This window comes from Chiloscyllium plagiosum, unplaced genomic scaffold, assembly GCF_037043375.1.
Source record: "Chiloscyllium plagiosum isolate Xiang-an unplaced genomic scaffold, Cpla_swu_hap1 HiC_scaffold_21, whole genome shotgun sequence".
NCBI lineage: Eukaryota > Metazoa > Chordata > Chondrichthyes > Orectolobiformes > Hemiscylliidae > Chiloscyllium > Chiloscyllium plagiosum.
Window position 1 is genome coordinate 19198028 of NW_028270159.1, and position 21595 is coordinate 19219622.

A 21595-nucleotide genomic window follows, 5' to 3' on the forward strand; every position below is an offset into this window, starting at 1 on the left:
CCCAAGTGCCAACCCTTTTTTGCTAAGTTAACGGGGTAACTTATAAAATATTCCCCCCAAGCTGGTAAAACGTCTGTATTATATTTAAGTTCAAACTTATAAGGCAGCAGTGTGAATGACTAAAAGACTATTTTCAACTATGCTTAGCGTTGGTGTGGTAGGGACTGGAGTTAGTTCCAGTCTCTTCCTCAAACAGCCGAAAGCTTCTCTTGGTCAAATCACTCAGAACTCGGTTCTGAAGCCATCCCAAGACTCGAAACGTTAACTCTGTTTATTTCCCTACATTTGCTGTCAGGCCTGCTACGGTTCTCCAGAATTCTGTGTTTCATTCATTTTTAAAATGTTAACTTGTTGTAAATGTTTCTCACAGCAAGATACAGATCCAGCTTTAAAGATCCTCATTTTACTTGGCAAATAACAAGCAATCAATTGGATACATATACATTTCCACACAATTTCATCAACTGATAGTAATCTTCAATTGAAGCTGATGTCAGAATGTACTGGTATCCTTCTGCGAAACTTGTACTGTCTCTTCCAAGGTTATGATATGTTTTGATTCCTCAGATGCTTTGAATGTTTCCAGCATTTTCCTTTTCAATATAATGTTATTCGATGTTATTTCGATTTAATTAACCTAATGCAAACACATAATTACATGTAACATGGAGGTTTATAAAATAATTAATTAATACATTTGACACCACTGCCCTGCAACTCTCTATCCAAGATTCTTGATGTTGCAGGATTATCCTCAGTATGCTTGTTGGACTCAGGTTTTATGCGATGTTTAGCAATAGGGAGGCTACATGGCGTGTCAGGACATTTAATTTAGTCAGCAGTGATATGTGGCTGATCTAGTGCCAGAACATCTGGTTTGGTCACTGGTGACATCCAGTTGATGTCGTGCCTGAACATCTGGTTTGGTCACTCATGATGTCTAGCCAGATACAGTGCCAGGGTATTTGGATTAGTCAACAAGTTAAAAATCACACAACACCAGTTTATAGTCCAACAGGTTAATTTGGAAACACTAGTCTTCTAAGCGCTGCTCCTTCTTCAGGTGGTTGTGTTCGTCCATAAGACACAGAATTTATAGCAAAAAATTACAGTGTCATGCAAGGAAAATGTATATTTAACAACTGTCGTTAAGTCTTTCATCTTTTAGACTGGGTTACAGGCTTTGGTTCATTAATATGTAAACCCCAGAACTTCTTTTATGTTACATTCTCAAGATATGTTAAGGTTTTATAAAATAAGGTGACACATTTTTGTTGATTTGTTAATAAACCTGTTGGACTATAATCTGCAGTTGTCTGATTTTTAACTTTGTCCACCCCAGTCCATTACCGGCTCCTCCACATCTTAGTCACAAGAGACATCCAACTGGGTGTAGTGCCAGGACATGTGGTTTGGTCACCAGTGACATCCTGAAGAAGGGCTTTTGTCCGAAACGACGATTCTCCTGCTGCTCGGATGCTGCCTGACCTGCTGTGCTTTTCCAGCACCACAGTCTTGACAACAGTGACATCCAGCCAGTTCTACCACATGAAGCATGTTCTTGACCCTGGTTACATTCAGAGCCATGTGCGCCTCATCTGCCATATCAGCATATTTTCTTGTTGAAGTCTGAATTTGAGTCAGCAGAGGCATCAGAACGTTTGGTGTGAAGGAGAACTCTTGCTGGAGACAACCACTTTCCAGACACTCTGGTCTCACAGCGCCAAGGACCCGGGTTCAATTCCCGCCTCAAGCGACTGACTGTGTGGAGTTTGCACTTTCTCCTGTGTCTGTGTGGGTTTCCTCCGGGTGCTCTGGTTTCCTCCCACAATCCAAAAATGTGCAGGTTAGGTGAATTGGCCATGCTAAATTGCCCGTGGTGTTAGGTGAAGGGGTAAATGTAGGGGAATGGGTCTGGGTGGATTGCGCTTCGACAGGTCGGTGTGGACTTGTTGGGCTGAAGGGCCTGTTTCCACACTGTAAGTAATCTAATCTAATCAAAAGTTAAGGAGGTTTTCTTTTCAGAAAATGCTGTCTTTTTGACGAGGTGCATGCAAACGATGCAATGGCACTATTTCAAAAACCTGTATCTATCCCTCAATCGATTAAAGGTTATTTAATAAAATTGAGGTTATCTGCTCTAGCTTGCTGTGTGCCAATTTGGCAGCCAAATTTCAAAATATGTTACATTTCAAAGAGTACTTCCCTCATTGTAAAGCACTTCGGGGTAGCCCCACGGGTGGTGATAAGCGCTATATAAATGCAAGTTGTCTTTCGGAGACATTGGTTTTTCCACAGTTACAGGAAGTTCCTGTTCAAATTACACGGTGAATATTGGGAGCGGAAGTACTTCAAATCGTAGAACGAGCATTTTAGGTAAACTGTGATCTTTATTTATGTATTTACCCTCTCTTTCCTCATATTTTCTTTATGGAGAGCTGCAGAACGCAGAAGAATCTGGTCGAGAGTGGTCTCTTAGGCCTCAGAAACAAATGTGACCAATTTGTCTAACGTTATGTGTGAGCGGCAAATTGCCACGCTTCAAACCAACTTTATTTGTTTTTTTAAAAAAACCTTATACTTAACAGTAAAAGAAGTGTTTATTTACCTTTGAAATTTGGTCGCCGCTCTCACTAATGTCAGTTTCCCGCAAAGTAGAGTGGTTTTTATTTGAAAAGAGGCAGCGTTCCAATCATCAACGGTCTCCAAACCAGACCTGCAATTTGTTAAAAAGTCTTGAATAATATTTCGACATAATTATAATGTTTTAAGTTAATTTGTCGCTGATTAGCTGTTTTAATAACTTTTTAAAAATATTTCTATGTTTAAAATAATGCTCTTGGAAATTGTGCTCCTTCCCGTCTGAGCTTTTTTGGTTCCATTTTTAATTGAAGTTGTAGTTCCTGTTTCCCCCACCTTTATTATTCTTCCAAAATAAAAATCCTTACAACATTGTTCAATGATGTATCTTTAACGTCTCCCTCTTATACGGAGGGTTTTGTCTGAGAGCAGTATCTGATATTTCTGAGGTCCTGTACATTAATTTAAAACTTTGCAATTGGAATACATTGCAAACATTTCGGATCAGGTTGGATCTTGTTGTTTTCGATGCTAAGATTTGATTTAGTGGTTCAGAGAACAAGACGATGCATGTATTATTTGCAAGTATTTCAGAGCAATGTAAATTTTGTTGCTTTAGATTTTAGAAACAACTCATTTATTTGAATGATGCTGTATTATAGTAGAGCTTTTTTTTATTTCCTATGTGGATTTCTTTAGAAATATTTTGGAAAATATTTCTATTTCAAATGGATTGTAAGACTATGAATCAGAAATTAGGCCATTTGGCCCATTGAGTCTGCTCCACCATTCGATCATGACTGATAGGTTTTTCAACTCCACTTTCCTGCTTTCTTCCCCTTGATGGTCAAAAGCTTATCCATCTCTGTTTCAAATATACTCATTGGCCTGGCCTCCACAGCCTTCTGTAGCAATGAATTCCACCGATTCACCACTCTCTGGTTAAAGATGTTTCTCCTTATCTCTGTTCTAAAGGGTGTTCCCTTTACTATAAGGCTATGCTCTTGGGTCCTCGTATCTTCACCAATGGAGACATTTTTCCCAATATCTACCCTGTCCAGGCCATTCCGTATTGTTTAAGTTTCAATCAGAACCCCTTCATCCTTCTAAACTCCCATCGAGTATAGTCCCAGAGGCCTCAAACATTCCTCATATGTTAAACCATTTATTTCTGGGATCATTCTCGTGAACCTCCTGTAGACCTGCTGAAGGGTCAACATGTCTTTCCTGACTGAGGTACTGGGCCCAAAATTGCTGACAATACTCTAAGTGAGGTCTGACTGCAGCCTTCTAAAGCCTCAGAAGCCTCTAGTTCTCTTGCAATGAATTACATTGTATTTGCCTTTCTAACTACCAATGCAATCTACAAGTTTACCTTAAGAGAAACCTAATCGAGGACTCCCAAGTTCCTATGCACTTCAGATTTCTGAATTTTGTCTCCACTTAGAAATAGTCCATGCCTCTTTTTTTTTTCCTATCAAAGTGCATGACGTCACACTTTCGTATGTTGTATTCCATCTGCCATTTCTTTGCCCATTCTCCTAACCTGTCTAAATCTTTCTGCAGCCTCCCTGCCTCCTCAATGCTATCTGCCCCTCCACCTATCTTTGTATTATCTGCAAACTTAGCCAGAATGCCCCCAGTTCTTTCATCCAGATCGTTAATGGATGTAGGTTTGCTTGCTGAGATGGAAGGTTCATTTCCAGACATTTCGTCACCCTACTAGGTAGCATATTCAGTGGACCTTCGGGCAAAGCACTGCTGAAATTTCTGCTTTCTATTTATATGTTTGGTCTTTCAAGTTCATTAGCTGCTGTTTTAGTGTGTTGGGGGTTTGTGGACTACCATGATGCCAATGGGTCTGAGTAGTCTGGCAGCCATTTCTGAGGTGTCTTTGTAGGGGAGTGGCTAGGGTTTCTGGACATGTTTTGTCTGCTTGTTTGGGTTTGTTGCTGAGAAATCGGTGGACTGTGTTCATTGGATACGCATTCTTTTTGAATACACGGTATAGGTGATTTTCCTCTGCTCTGGTTAGTTCCTCTGTTGTAGTGTGTATTGGCTCATTGAAATGATTTTCTGATGCAGCTTTGTTTGTGGATGTTGGGATGATTGCTTCTGTAGTTCAATATTAGGTCCATATGTGTTGTTTTCCTGTAGATGCTGGTTTGAAGTTCCCATTGGCTGTTCACTCTACTATGACATCTAGGAATGGCAGCTTGTTGTTGTTTTCCTCCTCTTTAGTGAATTTTATGCCAGTAAGGGTATTATTGACTGGAAGACCCTATACAGACAACAAGCAAAGCCAATGTCATTTACAAAATACCATGCAAGGACTGTAACAAATACTACATTGGACAAACAGGCAGAAAACTAGCTACCAGGATACATGAACATCAACTAGCCACAAAACAACATGACCCTCTCTCACCTAGTATCCTTACATACAGATAAGGAAGGACACCACTTTGACTGGGACAACACATCCATCCTAGGACAAGCCAAACAAGGACATGCACGAGAATTCCTAGAATTCTGGTTGGAATGCCACTTTTCTATCAACAAACACATTGAGTTAGACCCTATCTACCACCCCCTGAGAAAAAGAGCAAGAAATGATGTTACCTAGTAGGGTGACAAAACATCTGGAAATGAACCTTCCAGCTCAGCGAGCAAACCTATATTCAGAACCTCAACCTAAGCTACAATTCTCCTCAAAACTTACTCGGATCATTAATACATAAAATAAAAAGTTGTGGTCCCAACAGTGACCATTGTGAAACACCACTCGTCACTGGTTTCTATTCTGAGAAGGGCCCTCTTATCCCCAGAAGAATTCAGGATATCAGTTCTTAGTGTCAATGGATCGGTGTAAATAAAGTGATAACACTTGTTCACTTGTGGAATGTGTGGCAGTACTTCCTTTTGACCCCAAGGGCTGGAACTGCACATATTTTATAGTTGAACGTTGGATAACTGAATTTCTGGTTTATATTGAAGACTCTTAATAAAACTCATACTCAATAGGAAAAGAACTTGTAACTTAATAAGCTGGTGGAATATGCACTCAGTAGAACAATCCTGACACATTTTCATGTATGCCACATTGAGCAGATTTGAATCTATGAAGCTCAGCTTCCTAATCTTGACTGTTCTGGAATGTGAATGTCTCATTATGCTTACAAGCGAGGAAAACACAAAGGCTGAAACTGAGATAGTAAGAAAGTTGGGAGATGTTTGTGTGTGTGTGTGTGTGTGTGTGTGTGTGTGTGTGAGTGTGTGTGTGTGTGTGAGAGAGAGAGAACATCCTTCTGTAAAATACATTCACTGATGTAAGGGTGCAAGGGAAGTTAGCTGAGAGAGAGAGAGGAAGAGACAGAACGGAAGCTGCTGGAAAGGTTAACTCTTTTGTGGTCTGATTTTGAGTGTGCACTTGCTTGTCATGGATTAAATGTTTGTGTGTTGTTCCCTGGAGCTTGAGGATCTGGGAATCTTATGAATTTAATTTGCATTTTGGGAATCTAAGATTTTCTTTTAAAAATGCTACTTTGTAGGACAATGGTACTGTGCATGTTAGCTGAGTGAGGTTACCTCATGACCTTTTCCACATAGTTTAGACTAGTGTCTTGTTATGATGTACCGTTCAAAGGGAAGCTTATCTAGCTAAGGCATTTGGCCTGGCTTGATCAGTGTTTCCCCACTTTGATATGCATGTAGCTTAATTAGTCAAACGTACTCAGACCTGTCAATTAGTTTCTCTTCCTCTATAAACTTTTGCCATTTCATTGCTGCTTATCTAATTAAGGACATGTGTGTTTTATTTTGTAATCTCAGTACCAATTTCTGTATAAAGACAAAGTTAAAAATCACACAACACCAGGTTATAGTCCAACAGGTTTAATTGGAAGCACACTAGCTTTCGGAGCGACGCTCCTTCATCAGGTGATTGTCCAGTCCAACACCGGCATCTCGGAATCATGTATAAAGACAGTTTGTTTGCAGCAATAAGAAGAGTAACCTGAGAGAGCTCTTAGAGGTAAAAGCTGGCACTGCTACTCTGCTAATTGTTTTAAAACCTTAGCTGAAGCCTAGCTTGTAGGTATCTGTTATGTTGTAACATTGCCATTGGTAAATAAAGGTAATAATTTTAAACTAAACTGTCTGTAAGTGTTTTATGTCCCAGACTATCACAGAGTACAATCTCTGGGATGAACCAAGAGAGGCTTACAGGTTGAGTCCATTAGGGATTCCCTGAGCTGTCTTGAATAGGTACTTCAACACATTGGCCCAATCTAACTCAGCAGCCTCCTGTGCGGCACCTTATCAAAGGCCTTCTGGAAGTCCAGATAGCTAACGTTCATTGGCTCTCCTTGGTCTAACCTACTCGTTACCACCTCAAGGAATTCTAAAAGATTTGTGAGGCATGACCTTCCCTTGATGAAACCATGCTGACTTGGCCCTATTTTACCATGCACTTCCAAGTATTCAGAAATCTCATCTTCTCAATGGACTCCAACATCTTAACAATGACTGAGGTCAGGCTAATGGGCCTATAATTTTCTATCTTTTGTCTTACTCCCTTCTTAAATGGGGAGGGGGAGGGGTTACATTACTGATTTTCTAGGGCCCTTCCTGACTCCAGTGATACCTAAAAGATCACTGCTAAGCCTCCACTATTTGTTCAGCTAACTGCTTCAGAGCTCTAGAGTGTAGCCCATCTGGTCCAGGTGATTTATCCACTTTCAGACCTTTCAGTTTTTCCAGCACTTCTCCTTGGTGACGGCCACCATACTCATTTCTGCCCCCCAGAATCTCTTGAATTTTTGAGATATTACTAGTATCTTCCGCCATGAAGACTGATGCAAATAACTTATTCAATTCTTCAGCCATTTTTTTGTTCCCCATTCCAATTCTCCAGCATCATTTTCCAGCAGCCCAATGTCCACTTTTTGCTTCTCTTTTTTTGCCCTTCGTATATCTAAAGAAACTCTTGCAATCTTTCCTAATATTACCACTAGATTATCCTTGTATTTAATCTTCTCCCTCCTTTATTTCTTTCTTCATTGTCCTCTGTTGGTCGTTTGTAGGCTTCCCAATGCACTTCGCCTCATTATATGCTTTCTCTTTTACTTTTATGCTGTCCCTGACTTGCCTGGTCAGCTATGGTCACCTCATCCTCCCTTAGTCTACTTCTTTTGCCCTGGGAAATGTCTACATATTTGCTGCGATTATTTTGGAGGATGGTTTATAATTCAAATTTATCTAGCTTGAGTAGGCATGAGCCTTTTTAAGATTGGAGGAACCAGCACATTTATTTTTAGAATGTTATTTTATTCCTTTCCCTTTTGGGGATTTGAGCACAATGTCCTGTATTTGGGTCTCTGCTGATGGATTGTGTGAGAAGTTGTAGAGCAGAGAATGTAATAGAAAAAATCGTCTGCCTCTTTTCCTCCTGTTGTCAGAACAGAAGAAAGGTATGCGTGATGCCTCCTCATTGTGGTATAATTAAGATCAAGCCATGTGGTACAGGAATTACAGTGAAAAACTTATGTTTATGCCTAATTTGGTAGAGAGGTGGGAATGAGGATGTAACTATTAAAAAAGACTTGCAATGAAATTGCAGCCAGATAATTCCTTTTTTGAAGTTCTGTAATGTAGTAAACACTGGGCTGTGTTTTACCAGAAAACAGCTGTCAATTTTGGGGAGTTTTGTAGAGGATTTCGCTCGATGAGCTCTTGTGAGTTTTCTTGCACACATCTCTGGCGCTCACCTCTTGGCTACACACAATGTCTCTTGCACCTGCTTATGCTATCATACCATCAGCGCTACTGGCACCTGAAAGCACGTCACAGTCAGCTTTGTCGATTCTCCTTTGTAGATTTTCCTCTGTAGATTTTTCTCTAGGTCGACTTCAGTGTTCTGCTGCATAAATTTCTTATGGACAGGTACCTTTCAGAGAGCTGTTCAGCTAGCAGTCTATACTTGTTAGTTTTCTTGGCAGTTCTCTCCTCTAACTGTTCAAAATGTCCGGTTTTATACCGCAAGACATCGGAACATGTCATTGGTTTGACGTCATAAAAACCCTAAATTCAAATTTGATTGGATTTTGGTATCTGGGGCATAATTTAAACTGGCCAAATTTGAATTTGTTTTTGTTCCATGGCAACGCAACTCCAGCTATTTGTTTCAAATAAGTGTTACATTTTTAAATTGTTCAGGACACTCTGTGCTTTCAGTCAGTCCTTGTTAGCTTCCTCTCTCTTTTAAAGGTACAGTACACCTCTACACTTTCAGGCCACTGGCTTATTGCATCTGATGTTGCAGGATCCTATTATGCAGGATGGGATGTTCCTCCTCAATGCACTTTTTTTTCTTTGAAGACTACTGCCACTCTCCCAGCTCTTCACTATTCAACTTCTTTGCCTGCTTCAGTTGTGTGGAGCACAGCATACTAGGATTATGCAACACGCTCCACACTAATTCAGATGTCTGAATCTTCTCTTCTGTTCCATGCTAACCTGGTTTGGGAAAAAGTCTGCAATGTATTTATACTCTGCCTCAGTCAGAGGGTTGCATAACAGCATCATTGGTTATGATTGCAGAGGGTAGCCCTTGTCTCCCAGTATCTTGTAAGGAATCCAGCCTTTGAAACAAAGTGGGAAATGAGAGTTCTCCTAACATGAGAGTTAAGCATTATCACAGTTATCAGGATACCTAGCGCAGTCCTGTGAGATGCAGTACCAATGATCACAGATGACGTAAACATTGATGGATTGGAACCTTTTTCAGTTGATAATGTCAACTGTATATGGTGCGCTCAACATGATGTATGTACATAGTCCACAGTGCCCTGCAAATGGGGGAAGCCTATGTTAGCAAAGCCTAATACCCGGCTCCAGCACTGACCTTAGCATGAGGAAATGAGATGGACTGGTGTGATCTCGTATAAATCATGTCCATAAAATACAGCCTTGTGGACTGATAGTTGCAGGATACCCCATAGATCAATAGTGGATCTATGGAAGCAGCTAGTGAGATAAAAGTTTAGCACAGCTATGACTTTGAGGCCACCGGGGTACCACTCACTACTTCATTTTGCAAATTGTGTTCCTGCAGTTGGCATAGTTCCGTGATATTGTCCTGGGACCCTTGTAGTCTGCAACAACATTGTACCTCATTCATCTGGAGAACATTACATCGAGACAATAGATTCTGCATCTCCTGGACTTTCACATCTCGGGGGGATTTTCTACTGTGACTTTTAATGTGGAGACTGTTCAGCAACCACGAGAGATGACTACTTGTCCTGGATTTGCTGGCATACCTGTTCCTCCTCCATTTCTCTTGTATTCATAGCACCATGGCTGCAATGACAATACCTCTTGATATGTCTGGATCCATTGATCCCAAATCCAATGAGTCTGTTTGAGGAATGTCCAAAAACAGAACAGGTCCTCAACAATTGAATGGTCAGCATTCGCATCACACAAAATTCATGTTCTAACATAGTCCTCCATTCAAGGGATGTGGAGGACTCTTGACATGAAGGCCATGGAATGCATCTCCATGGATCTTTGACATAGTGGACCTTATTTTGATGAATGCAGTACACACCATGTCATAGTAGAATATTTTTAAATGCTGTTTAATTACTCATACTTACTCCCCAGCTCCACTCCTCATATCACCCAATATATTCTAGAATAGCAAAATCATACAATGGGAGAGGAAATAAGCTCAGTACCTTGCACAATCTCTGAAATCTTAGACATTAATTGTAGCCTTCGGGTGACATTTTAAGGTCAACTATGATCATTTCTGATTCACAGAAATTGCTATGATCAATCTGTAATGACAATTACATGTTCAAGATTGCTTGTGACCTGAATTTGTACCGCACGATTGTATGTTGCACGCATTTCACATGCTGGCTACTATGATTATAGACTACTACAACCAATTAATGTGTAAATGCCTGATTTAATGCATTTGCCCTTAAAGGGACTCCCATCACTCTCTCAAATAGGAAACAAACCCAGCTCCACCTACTTGAGGTGTAGGGACAGTCATTTTCTATTTTCATTGTGTAGTTAAGATTTGTGAGAGTATGGAAGGCCACTCAGATTGCATTTGGTACATTTGAGTCAGCTCAGCTTGATAAACAACCCCCAACCCAATCAATGAACATCCATAATCCCTCCTTGAACTCCTTGTAGGCCGCATTAGTAATGGGTTTCCCAAATTCCCATATACCTGTTTGATTTATGACTTCCAACGTTACGCCTGAGCTCTGACCCTACAATCTAGTCACGCTAACTATTACACTGCATTGTCTCCTGGTCAAATCCAGTATGTTCATAACCATAGATTGAATACCCTGCTCCAAGTAACCCATGTGCTCCAATGCATTATTGTCTCTCCTGCCCTCATGCTGAATATCCTGCCTTCATATTCATTGTCCACTATTCAATGCAGCATGCTGCTTCCAGTCCCCCCCCCCCATGACTTTTCCATCTTCTCTACCACAGCAGTGACGCTGATAATCCCCCTTAACTTTCATCAAGTTGATTCTGATCAACTTGGATGGACAGTCCTGACTGATTGACTGATTTCTGTAGAACTCTCCAACTAACATACAATGAAGCTTTGGACTGATTGCACTGGACTTGCAGGAAGCGACCTGGCTCACTGTCCAGACCAAAGTGATATGCTCCCTGTTGACCCTAACCATTGCAAGTGGCTGACTGACGATGTCCAAACCCCTGGACTGATTGGATGCTGTGCTGATTTGCTGTAGTAGGTCACCCTAACTGAAGGTTGTCTGCCTTGGCTTGACTTTGACTTTGATACTTGAGATTTGGCTGATGCATATGCAGTGTGTTTGCCACGTAAGGTGTTGGCACATGGTGCAAGTGTGTGATGACATAACACGGTATTGTATAGTAACATGTCTGTGGGGTTTTTTAACTCTGCAGTTCCTACAGAGGATAGTTCATAGACCCTGAATCAATTCGTTGGGTGTGACCCACCTTGTAGTTTTCAAGAGCACTTGGTTGATCACACTGGTGAATGCTGTTGAATAGGAGATAATTCTTTTCCTTTCAGTGGATCTAAATAAAAACAACTGTTTATAAAATCTTCAGCATTAATTGTAATAAAACATCCCAAGATGCTTCACACGAACATTATAAAACTAGTTATGACCTTAATCATATTACCTGTAAATATTATATCTGCTTAGCAGCTTAGAGGGTTTTTGCATGCCTCTCAGTTCTGGAAGTTTGTTGTGCACATGGATTTTTGCCAATCTGCATAGCAGCAAAAAAAATTTAGACAGAACTTAAACACGAAGATAAATAGGGAGGTATTGAGCCAGATGGCTAATAGTCTGATCAAAGAGGGAGATTTTAAGAAATGTCTTGAAAGAAGGAAGTAGTATAAGAAAATGGAAATCTGTAAGAAGCCTAGACAGTTGAAGATTGAACCACCAGTGGTGGAATAATTCATATCCAGAAGCTTGAGGCTTGAGCTAGAGGAACATTGATATCTTGAAGTGATGTGGGGCTGGAAGAGATTACAGGTATTGGGAGGGGTAGAGAGAAATTTTATTTTTAAATTAAAAACATGGGTTGTCCAGGAGTGGTAGTGGAATGAGACATGGTCTAAATCACAAAGTTGACTTCCAAACTGCTGCTGCTGCATATGGACCTTTTTGGTGGCCCACACAGCCAGGAAGAAAATGAGAGGAATTGCTGATCACCAAGTTTGCAAACAGATTAATTTTAATCTCAGACTGTTGTCAGGAAGAGGGATCGAGTAGTACCTAAAGAACAGAATTTGAAATGGGAATGGTCGACAACAGTTTTCAGTTTTCCCAGTATTTTTAATTGGAGGAAATTTCAGTTTATCCACTATTAGAAGTCAGACAAACAACCTGATAATTAACTAACAGTGAAAGAGTGAAGAGAGGTGATAAGGTGTCTCTTCAATGCACACGTGAAAACTGATGGCTGTGCTTTTTAATAATGCTGCCTTGTGGCAGAATGTCCAGCAAATCCCTTGTATCCATGAAATCAGGAGTCACGAATTTGCCTATCTGTGCCAAAAAAAAGTATCACCAAAAATCAACATCTGGAGGCAAAAAAAGCACATATCCTTGATTTTTAACCTGTTTTTAAAACCAAGCTCTGTACTCATGACTTTTATTATTTGTGAGAGTTCTCAGGAATGGAATGACTGTGGATGAGGATAAAGGAAGGACCAAGGATAGATCCTCTGATGACACTGTCGGTAACAGTACAGAAGCAGGACAGTCTATTGCAAGGGATACTTTGGATTTGATTTGATAGGCAAGAATGGAACTAAGTGACAGTGGTCTCATTCAGTTAGACAAAAATGGAGAGACTTGGAAGGAAAATTGTGTCATTAACTTTATCAGAGGCTGCAAACAGGTTAAGATGGATGTGGCAGGAAAGTTAACTTCTGTCAAAGGCACATAAGGTGCCATTTGTGACTTTGATAAATGCTGTTTTGATACCGAAGGAGGGTAGAAACCTTACTAGAGGGATCGAATGTGGAGTTCTGGAAAAGTTTGGAATGGAGGATGAGAGGTAACAATAAATTTTAAAGACTTTAAAGAGGAAAGGGCAGTTGGATAAGAAACTACTGAAAGGTGTGATTGCAGGGCTCGGGTGGGAAATTCGAGGAGTTCTTTAACACCTGACTCTCTTTCTTTCTTTTAGATCAAGGGTATGGCCATGGGCACCCACATGGGGTACAGGTATGCCTGTCTCTGTGGAGTACATGGAACATTGCTTCTGCCAATCCTACTCAACCATCCCCACAACTTTTTTTTTCCGATTTTATATTGATGACACCACTAGTGCTACTTACATCTCTTGTTCAGAATTGGAAACAGATTTATCAATTGCACTTCAAATTTCTGCCCCTCACTTTTGCCCGGTCCATCTGACTCCACCCTTCCCTTCCTCAACATCTGCATCCATTTCTGGGGGATAGGCTGGCCACTGCTATACACTACAAACCCACTGACTCCTGCAGTTACCTTGACTTTCATCTTCATAACTTGATTTATGTAAAAACGCCATCCCATTCTCCCAATTTCTCCATCTCTACATCATTCTGATGATACCCGTTTTCCACACAGTGACCTCAATTCTCCAAATTTTTTTCTCAATCAATGATTCCCTCTACTGTGGTCGACAGAGCTCTTAGCCATTCTTGACCCATCGCCTGCACTTATGCCCTCACCCCTTCCCTTCCACAACAATGATAGGGACATCCTACTCCTCACTTAACACCTCACCAGCCTCTGTATATAAAGATTGCAAGCCGCCATTTCTGTCACCTCCAACGGATGCCACAACTAGGCACATTTCCCCATCTCCTCTCTTGATGGCATTCTGCAGCACCATTTCCTCCAGGACACTCTGGTCCACTTCTCTTCCATTCCCAGCATCTTCTGCCTCACCCTTGCACCTTCCCAAGCAATTGCAGAAAGTGTGATACCTGTCCATTTATCTTCCCCCACCCTCCATACCACCATCCTCCTGCAAAAGACATCCTTGAGCTCCCTGTACAAGGTGACATAACAGAGAGATTTCAGACTATCTTATGCAATTTGCATCTTAATAGTAACTTTCTGTTACTATTTAATTTCTTAACCATTGGTGTAATTTTGATCCAACAACCTCAGTAATGCAATATCATCTATCCCACATCATTTAGAACAGTGCTGAAAATTCTACTATCATTCTGTGATTTGAGGGACTGGACAAACTGCTCCTGTTTTTGTTAGAATCTTGGCTTAAACCCTTGATTTCCTGGCATCTAAGCATTACCTTCAGTCTAGACAAAAATGTGACTCTGTAATCCTCTGCATCCAGCTAGCTTTAGAACACTTGGGAGTAACCCAATTGCTCTGCTGAGCAGTCCTCCACAATATATAATTCAGAATATAGCCAGGTCTGTTCACTTAAAACCTGACAAAACGGAAGTGGGACTATTTGATTCCATGACTCTGATCCAGATTTGAGCCTAAATTCAAAAACAGAAATAGTGAGTTCATGACTTGCTCCACCAAGTACTTCAGCACTGTTATAAAAATATGTGCTATATTCCTAAGGATATAAAAATGAATAGTGATTAGCTTTATTGCCTTTTGGCAAAAAGTAATTTTTAGTGCACAAAATGAACAATGAGTTACAAAGTGATGGTCTAGGATAATAATACAAAATGTTCTGTATGAGATACATTTTAACCAAGTGGACTCTTCTTCATCACAGATTTTCCCAATCTCGGGAAATTCCAACACTTTTTTACTCTTGAGATTCCAACACACATGATGCAACTGCAACACACCAACTTCTGCGAACAAGCAACCAAATTTATTAAGTACAGTACAAGCTTTCTGGAGGAACCTTTAACACACCCACACCTCAGAGCTTATGGAGTCATGGCAAAATCTCTCTGAACAAAGGAAACTGTATTTCCTTTATACAAAACTCTCAACATCACAGTTACTACTGCCCACAAGACAACCCTCAGCCATCCACTCTTTTTTTTGCCTGAAACGTTGACTGTCCTGCTCCTCGGATGCTGCCTGACTTGCTGTGCTTTTCCAGCACTACACTCTTGACTCTAATCTCCAGCATCTGCAGTCCTCACTTTCGCCCAGTTGATTTCATCCCCTCATTGTATCTTGAGTGGCATGTGACTATGTAGACTAGATTAGATTCCCTACAGTGTGGAAACAGGCCCTTCGGCCCAACAAGTCCACACCGATCCTCCAAAGATTAACCATCCCAAACCCATTTCCCTCTGACTAATGCACCTAACACTATGGGCAATTTAGCAAGGCCAATTCACCTGACCTGCACATCTTTGGAATGTGTGGGAGGAAACCGGAGCACCTGGAGGAAACCCACGCAGACCCGGGGAGAATGTGCAAACTCCACACACAGTCACCTATGGCTGGAATTGAACCCGGACCCTGGTGCTGTGAGGCAGCAGTGCTAACCACTGAGGCAGTGTGCTGCCCACAAATGCAAATCATCCCTTAATGGTCAAATCTGTTGCAAAGTGTTTTTTTGTAACTATAAGGGAGTAGTAAATTCCAACTGTAATGTTCTTATTGATTTCTGGGTGAAAATGTAAATCATCCCTGAATGGCAAAGAAATGGTATGTAAATCTCCCATATTCCACCTATAAGACAAAGACACACCAACTTGCCCCCAGGGCATTCAAATTTTTGCAGGTCAGAAGAGCAAATTAACTCTTTAATATCTCTCAATGAAACAAAGGAACAGTGTACCAAGTTACTTTGCCTTTCAAATCCTTTCTCTGAAAGCAAGACAATTTAACAGAAAACCAAAGCATGAGAATTTGTGTTTTACTATTTGGTTGTCAAGATTGTTATCTTGAGAGAGGTTCAGGGGGATTTGGATGAAATTGTGACTTTATGAAAGTTGGGAATTTCCATGCTGGTTTTTTTCTTCAACTTTAAATCAGTATTTTTATATATCAACTGGAGGTTCCCTTTCCTTTCTAGAATTAAAGTAAAATTCCAGGCTATTTTTTGCAAAGTATTAGTATCAGTGTTTGTTCACATGACCACGGTTATATGATCCTATCCCAAAGGGGTATACAAAGCTTACAGATTCCATTTTTAATTTAAATTAGCTGAACCATAAGTAGAGGAATGTCTTTGATTTGATTCCAAGTTTGTGCTGGATTATTTAGGATTATATTTATGGCACTATAGTTTGGCATCTCTGTCTTTAGCTGAGAGACAGGGAAAACAGCTAATATTTCCAATGCGGTCCATGTTCAGCAATTTCTCTTGCTTGAATAGCTTTCCAGCACTCGCTGTCTTTTTATTTATATGAAAAATAGTTAATTGGCAGGATAATGAACAGTGGTTGCTATCTGTGGATCTATAACTGATCAAAGAGTTAACACCTACCAATGGGGATGGGAGGAACTGGAGCTAGATTCAACATTCTTTAAAACTTATGTTTTATGTACCCATATTTGATAGAGAACACAAATTCCCATATTACAGGAGTATAGCAGTCATTTAGTCCAAGATTCTTTTGAATTGATGGGTCTTATTTACCAGTTGTAGAACCAGCAGGAACCCTGTATGTTCTGTGGCAGAGGTCTGATAGAATAAGTGGCTGCCATTAGCCATTCCCCACAATTGAGGTCCTCTGCAGAGGATGTGTCACCCACTCAGCGGCACTGCTCAGTCAGAGACTCTTAAGAGCTGTCCATTGTCATCAGCAAGGGTAGTGGATGCTTATGACACTGTATCCACCCGAGGTCCAGAATCATTGTGGAATCCCACCCTAAAGGCAAGTGAAGGTTACAGAAATGAAGAGCAAGGACAAGAGGTAACTTTCACTTGCCCTCTACCCAGTCACTCCCGATTGTTGTGTCCATAAAAGCCATAAGAAATAGGAACAGGAGAAGGGCGTTTGGTCCCTTGAGCCTGCTCTGCCGTTCAATCCCCTCAATCAAGGTATTGGTATGTCTACAGTGTTGAGGTAATTGGTCACTACTGCGCTATATTGGTGACAATACCATGAGGATGTTGAAAGACCTATGCAGCCCCTTTTCTAGTTTATCTTTTGAAATTAAAAGAAAGGTTGATATATATGGTTTGTAAGTAACAAAAGTATTATTCTACTTAAACCAGAAATTCAATTCCAGAAGTCATAAGGATGCAAATTTGCTGTACTTATTGTTCCATCAACGATTTTGTTGTAATAATCCAATGATTGTGTTTTAATTTTGTAGTTACTCTGATTTCAGTTGAAATAGAAATTTTGTACTACTTTCTGACAAGCCAAGTAAGATTTACTGGTAATGCCCTGTTTGGTTAATGTAGGTGTGTGACATTAGAGTCATTGAGAATTTCCAGATTTGTCATCGTGGATTTTTTTTTAAAAGAAATTTACATCTGGGCTATAAAAGTCTATTGTTGGGTGGAAATCTTCATATTTTCTCCTTTTTTAAGCTTGACTTGTTCTCTTCACCTGTGACTGTCCACACTCTTCTGAAAGCAACCCTAATACATTTTTGATAGGAAACCTTGGATTTACAATCAGTTTTAAATGGCACAAGAGCTGAATGGATTTGTGTGCAATGGTCTGCCTTCTTCACCCGATGAAAACGAATTGCCTTCTGGCTTTCCACAAAATATTTGTGATGATGTACCTGAGGAGAAGTACCTGTGCAGCTTTTGTAAAAATATCTTGAGGAAAGCATGCCAAACATTGTGTGGACATCGTTACTGCTGGGCATGTGTCGAGTGGATTGTCAAGTAAGACATTTATATGTTGATTGATGTCTTTTTACATAATTTGAGTTTTAGCTTAAAAAAACACAGATTATTGATTTTGCAGGTTTGTTACTAATTGTTTAACAGAGGGTCAATACCATTTTGAACAGGAAAGTTGTAATTTAGTCTTGAGATGCTGTAAATTGTGGTGTTGACAAAGGGAAGAGGAATAAAAGTTGAACATTTACAAACAAAAATGAAATTTTGGTTTTATCTATCTTGTATATTACAAAGCTAAATTGCTGTCTTTTGACTAATATATTAAAATTAATCCAATAGAACATACTATATTGAACTTGTATGTAAATTTAAGCTGATTTAATTTTTCTGAGTTGCTCCTGTTAATTTGTACTTTTCAAATGAAGCTGAATAATAGTTGAATTAGCCCACTTTGGACAGCACAAGTTTGTTACCAAAGAGAAATATCTCACTTTTTTTTTGCATTTTGCCCAAATTGAGAAATATGTATGCAGTACATATGATTCTCTAATTCTATTGAGAATCCTGTATATGGAGTTTAGTGACCACTAAAATATTTGGGTGGATCTTGAAAGCTCTTGTAAAATCATCTAGTGGCATCTGCGCATTTATTTTACTAAGATCAAAAATTATATTTTAAAAATTCATCGGTGGATATATTTGACACAACTAAAACTTAAAATCATAGAATCCCTGCAATGCAGAAGCAGGCTGTTCGGCCGATCAAGACTGCATCAACCCTCCAAAGAGCATCCCACTCATACCTATCTGCCCCACTAACCTTTTATTCCCCGTGATTCAACATTTCCCATGACTAATCCACCAAACCTACACATCCCTGGGCATAATGGCAATTTAGCATGGCAAATCCTCCTAAACGGCACATCTTTGGACTGTGGGAGGAAACCAGGGCACCCAGAGGAAATCTGTGCAGATACTGAGAGAACATACAAATGCCCCTTAGACACCTGAAGGTCGAATCAAACCCAGGTTCCTGGCACTATAAGGCAGTGGTATTAACCACTGAGCCATCATGCCACTTAAACTCGAAGGGGAATTGTGTATTCTTTTCTTGGTAATAATTGTAACTGGCTTAATGAAGATATTGATCTTGAAATACTTTACTGTATTGAACAGATATAATAAAACTCCAATTTGCCAAAAATGTAAGGAAGATGAACCTCCAAGTATAAATGAAGATAGCATTTTGGCCTTGGGAAAGGTATGTGATTTTCATAGAGGAACATCCAGTGAAATAAAAGCTTTTCACTTTCAGTAAAAAAACAGCTACAGTTTAATATATAAAACAAGAAGAAATAGTTGTAAAATCTTAGATTTGTATATGTCATGAATGTTTTATATTGAAGTGCTTCCAGCATTTTCAGTTTTTACTTCTGAATTCCACTTTTTTGAAAACCCAAACAATGTTTCAACATTTGGATTCCATCCCAGCAGCTACTTATGGATAACATTTTCCTTGTAATTTGTTTCTCCCACAAATATATCAGAATCAGTTTATGACTAGAATGTTGAGATGCCTTCAAAGTAATTATAAATAGGAGGAGTGATTTAATATTTGAGCAATTAAGTCTGTGTTCCCTTTAGATTGCATTTACATAAAGTTGAAAATCTGCTTGGATGTTTGAAACAAACCAATCGGGACCTGTTTTCAAAAATAAAATCCCTGATAATCTGTAATATTCTTCTGTTAAGAAATTGTGAATACAGATTTTAATAAATACAAAATGTTAACGCGTTTTGAGAAGATTTATAGCTCAGGTTGAGGTTTTGGATGTAGGTTTGCTCGCTGAGCTAAAAGATTCATTTCCAGGTGTTTCATTATCTTACTAGGTAACATCTTCAGTGCACCTCATGCGAAGCAATGCTGAAAATCCCTGCTTTCTATTTATATGTTTGGATTGTTTTGGGTTGGTGATGTCATTTCCTGTCATAAATAGAAAACAGGAATTTTCGGCATTGCTTTGCCTGAGGTGCACCTGAAGATGTTACCTAGTAAGGTAATGAAACGTCTGGAAATGAACTTTTCAGCTCAGTGAGCAAACTACAAAATGTTAACATTAAAGTTAAAACCATTGTGCTATCAAAAATTAATTTGTAAATATTTGACAACAAAATGATTTTACTATTCCCTCACAAACACTTGCCGCACACACCAATTCCATAGATATCTGTAACTTTCATCCACTTTGACCAAGTAGTCATTCTTTCATGTATTTATTGGTACAATGCAAGGGAAGAATAATGACAGTTTTCTATCTCAATTCTAGTGAAATGGGCATTTTTGTGAATAGCAGCTTATCAAATGTATTCTACATAATTTGGCATTATTTATTATTATATAAAACCATTTTGATACAGAAAATGATATTACTCTATATCGTAATTTTAAGCAGAACCTTGAGCTTTTGCTATGTTGTCTATGGACTAATTGCAGGCATCAATCTAAAGGCCACCAACATTCAGGTTATATTAAGAAATAATTGAACTGATCATAATTTTGCTTTGTTAACTCAGTCAAGCATCTTAGAATTCTTAATATTAAAATTTAAATACCATAGAAATATGAATTTACTTTATTTTAGAAATTACTCATTCTTTAAACAACATGTAACCAGATTGGAGGGTGTTCTTAAGACCTCATACCTCATATGTGAAAATTTCTGTTTCACACCGCTGTGTGCTAACCACTCTTCATGAAGACCGGATACATTGTGGCTAGTTCACTAAGAATTCTTGCATCACTTAATTCAAACAGGATATTCATTTATGACGTATCTATCTTGAACTCTTAGAGGTGGATTTTCAAACCCACTACACAGTTCAGGGCTAGGCTTCTTTTGTTTTCTTATGGTAAACCTGGTACATCAGGTATTTTTTAGAACTCGATCTGTAAGATACTAGAGGATTCCCCAGGGTTGTTGTATGTCTATATTTAATGACCTACTAGCATTTTGTAGAGTGTAATTATAGAATTATAATTTTTGGAAGATGACAGTTTGTTTCAAAAGATAGGCTGCTGCGTTCCCAGGAATACAGCATATCAATATTCTGCAAAAGTCCCCAAATGCAGGTTCAAAAACAGTGCTGGGGTCTTGACTCAAGATTATGTGATGGGAATTTCTCTTTTAATATCAGTATGATCCTGATGGAACCAACCTTCAAGGATAGGGGAGAAAAAAGTCAAACTTATGAGAGTTATGCCCAAAAGAAACACTTCCACTTGAGCTTCTGTGATCTTTGATAGCATCATAGAGATGTACAGCATGGAAGCAGACCCTTTGGTCCAACTTGTCCATGTCAGCCAGATATCCCACATTAATCTAGTCCTATCTGCCAGCATTTAGTCACGTGAGGCTACAGAAATTCATTAAAAAACATGACAAAAACAGAAAAACAAACTGTTGAGAAACAGAACATCATTTGGACAATTCTTTAACCACACAGTAAAACAATGTTTCCAACCTATTTCCAAACTGCATCATAAGACCATAAGAAATAGGAACAAGAGTAGGTCATTTGGCCCTTCGGTTTAAGGTTTTTTCCAGAAAAGACTTTAACTAGAAAACTAACCGTCCATCATTCCTGCCCCGGAATGGAAAAATATTTTGGTTGTTAAGAAACCGAATAGTGAGTACAACAAACAAAATAGTAG

The 21595-nt window shown here is 39.4% G+C and overlaps 2 protein-coding genes across 4 annotated transcripts in view; one reads left to right on the forward strand and one right to left on the reverse strand.

Moving 5' to 3' along the window:
- Positions 1–383: 383 nt before the first annotated feature.
- LOC148146110 (uncharacterized) lies at positions 384–20644 on the reverse strand. 3 transcript variants are annotated; one of them, XM_087998386.1, is made up of 5 exons: positions 20587–20633; positions 11797–11886; positions 11608–11688; positions 2609–2716; positions 384–637 (listed from the first exon to the last, which is right to left on the reverse strand). In XM_087998386.1, the coding sequence occupies exons 1-5, from the start codon at positions 20589–20591 to the stop codon at positions 619–621; spliced, it is 303 nt and encodes a 100-aa protein (XP_087854512.1). In that variant the 5' UTR covers positions 20592–20633; the 3' UTR covers positions 384–618. The 3 variants fall into 3 exon arrangements, 1 of the variants encoding a protein (XP_087854512.1); XR_015760709.1 differs by lacking the exon at positions 11797–11886 and having other exon boundaries at positions 20587–20644; XR_015760710.1 differs by lacking the exons at positions 11608–11688; positions 11797–11886 and having other exon boundaries at positions 20587–20637.
- The window catches only part of traf1 (TNF receptor-associated factor 1), a 42328-nt gene continuing 22701 nt past the window's right edge, over positions 1969–21595 (forward strand). The window contains exons 1-3 of the mRNA XM_043720282.2: positions 1969–2376; positions 17689–17925; positions 19060–19144. Of these exons, the coding sequence (XP_043576217.2) occupies positions 17717–17925; positions 19060–19144 (294 nt within the window). The 5' untranslated portion in view covers positions 1969–2376; positions 17689–17716. The remainder of the gene's footprint in view (positions 2377–17688; positions 17926–19059; positions 19145–21595) is intronic.

Coding starts and splice junctions, on each gene's coding strand:
- LOC148146110 (XM_087998386.1), bottom strand. Junction 11,689..11,796: donor AGCAGATATAATATTTACAG/GTAATATGATTA, acceptor GTTTTTATTTAG/ATCCACTGAAAGGAAAAGAA. Junction 2,717..11,607: donor GTGCTCTTGAAAACTACAAG/GTGGGTCACACC, acceptor AACAAATTGCAG/GTCTGGTTTGGAGACCGTTG.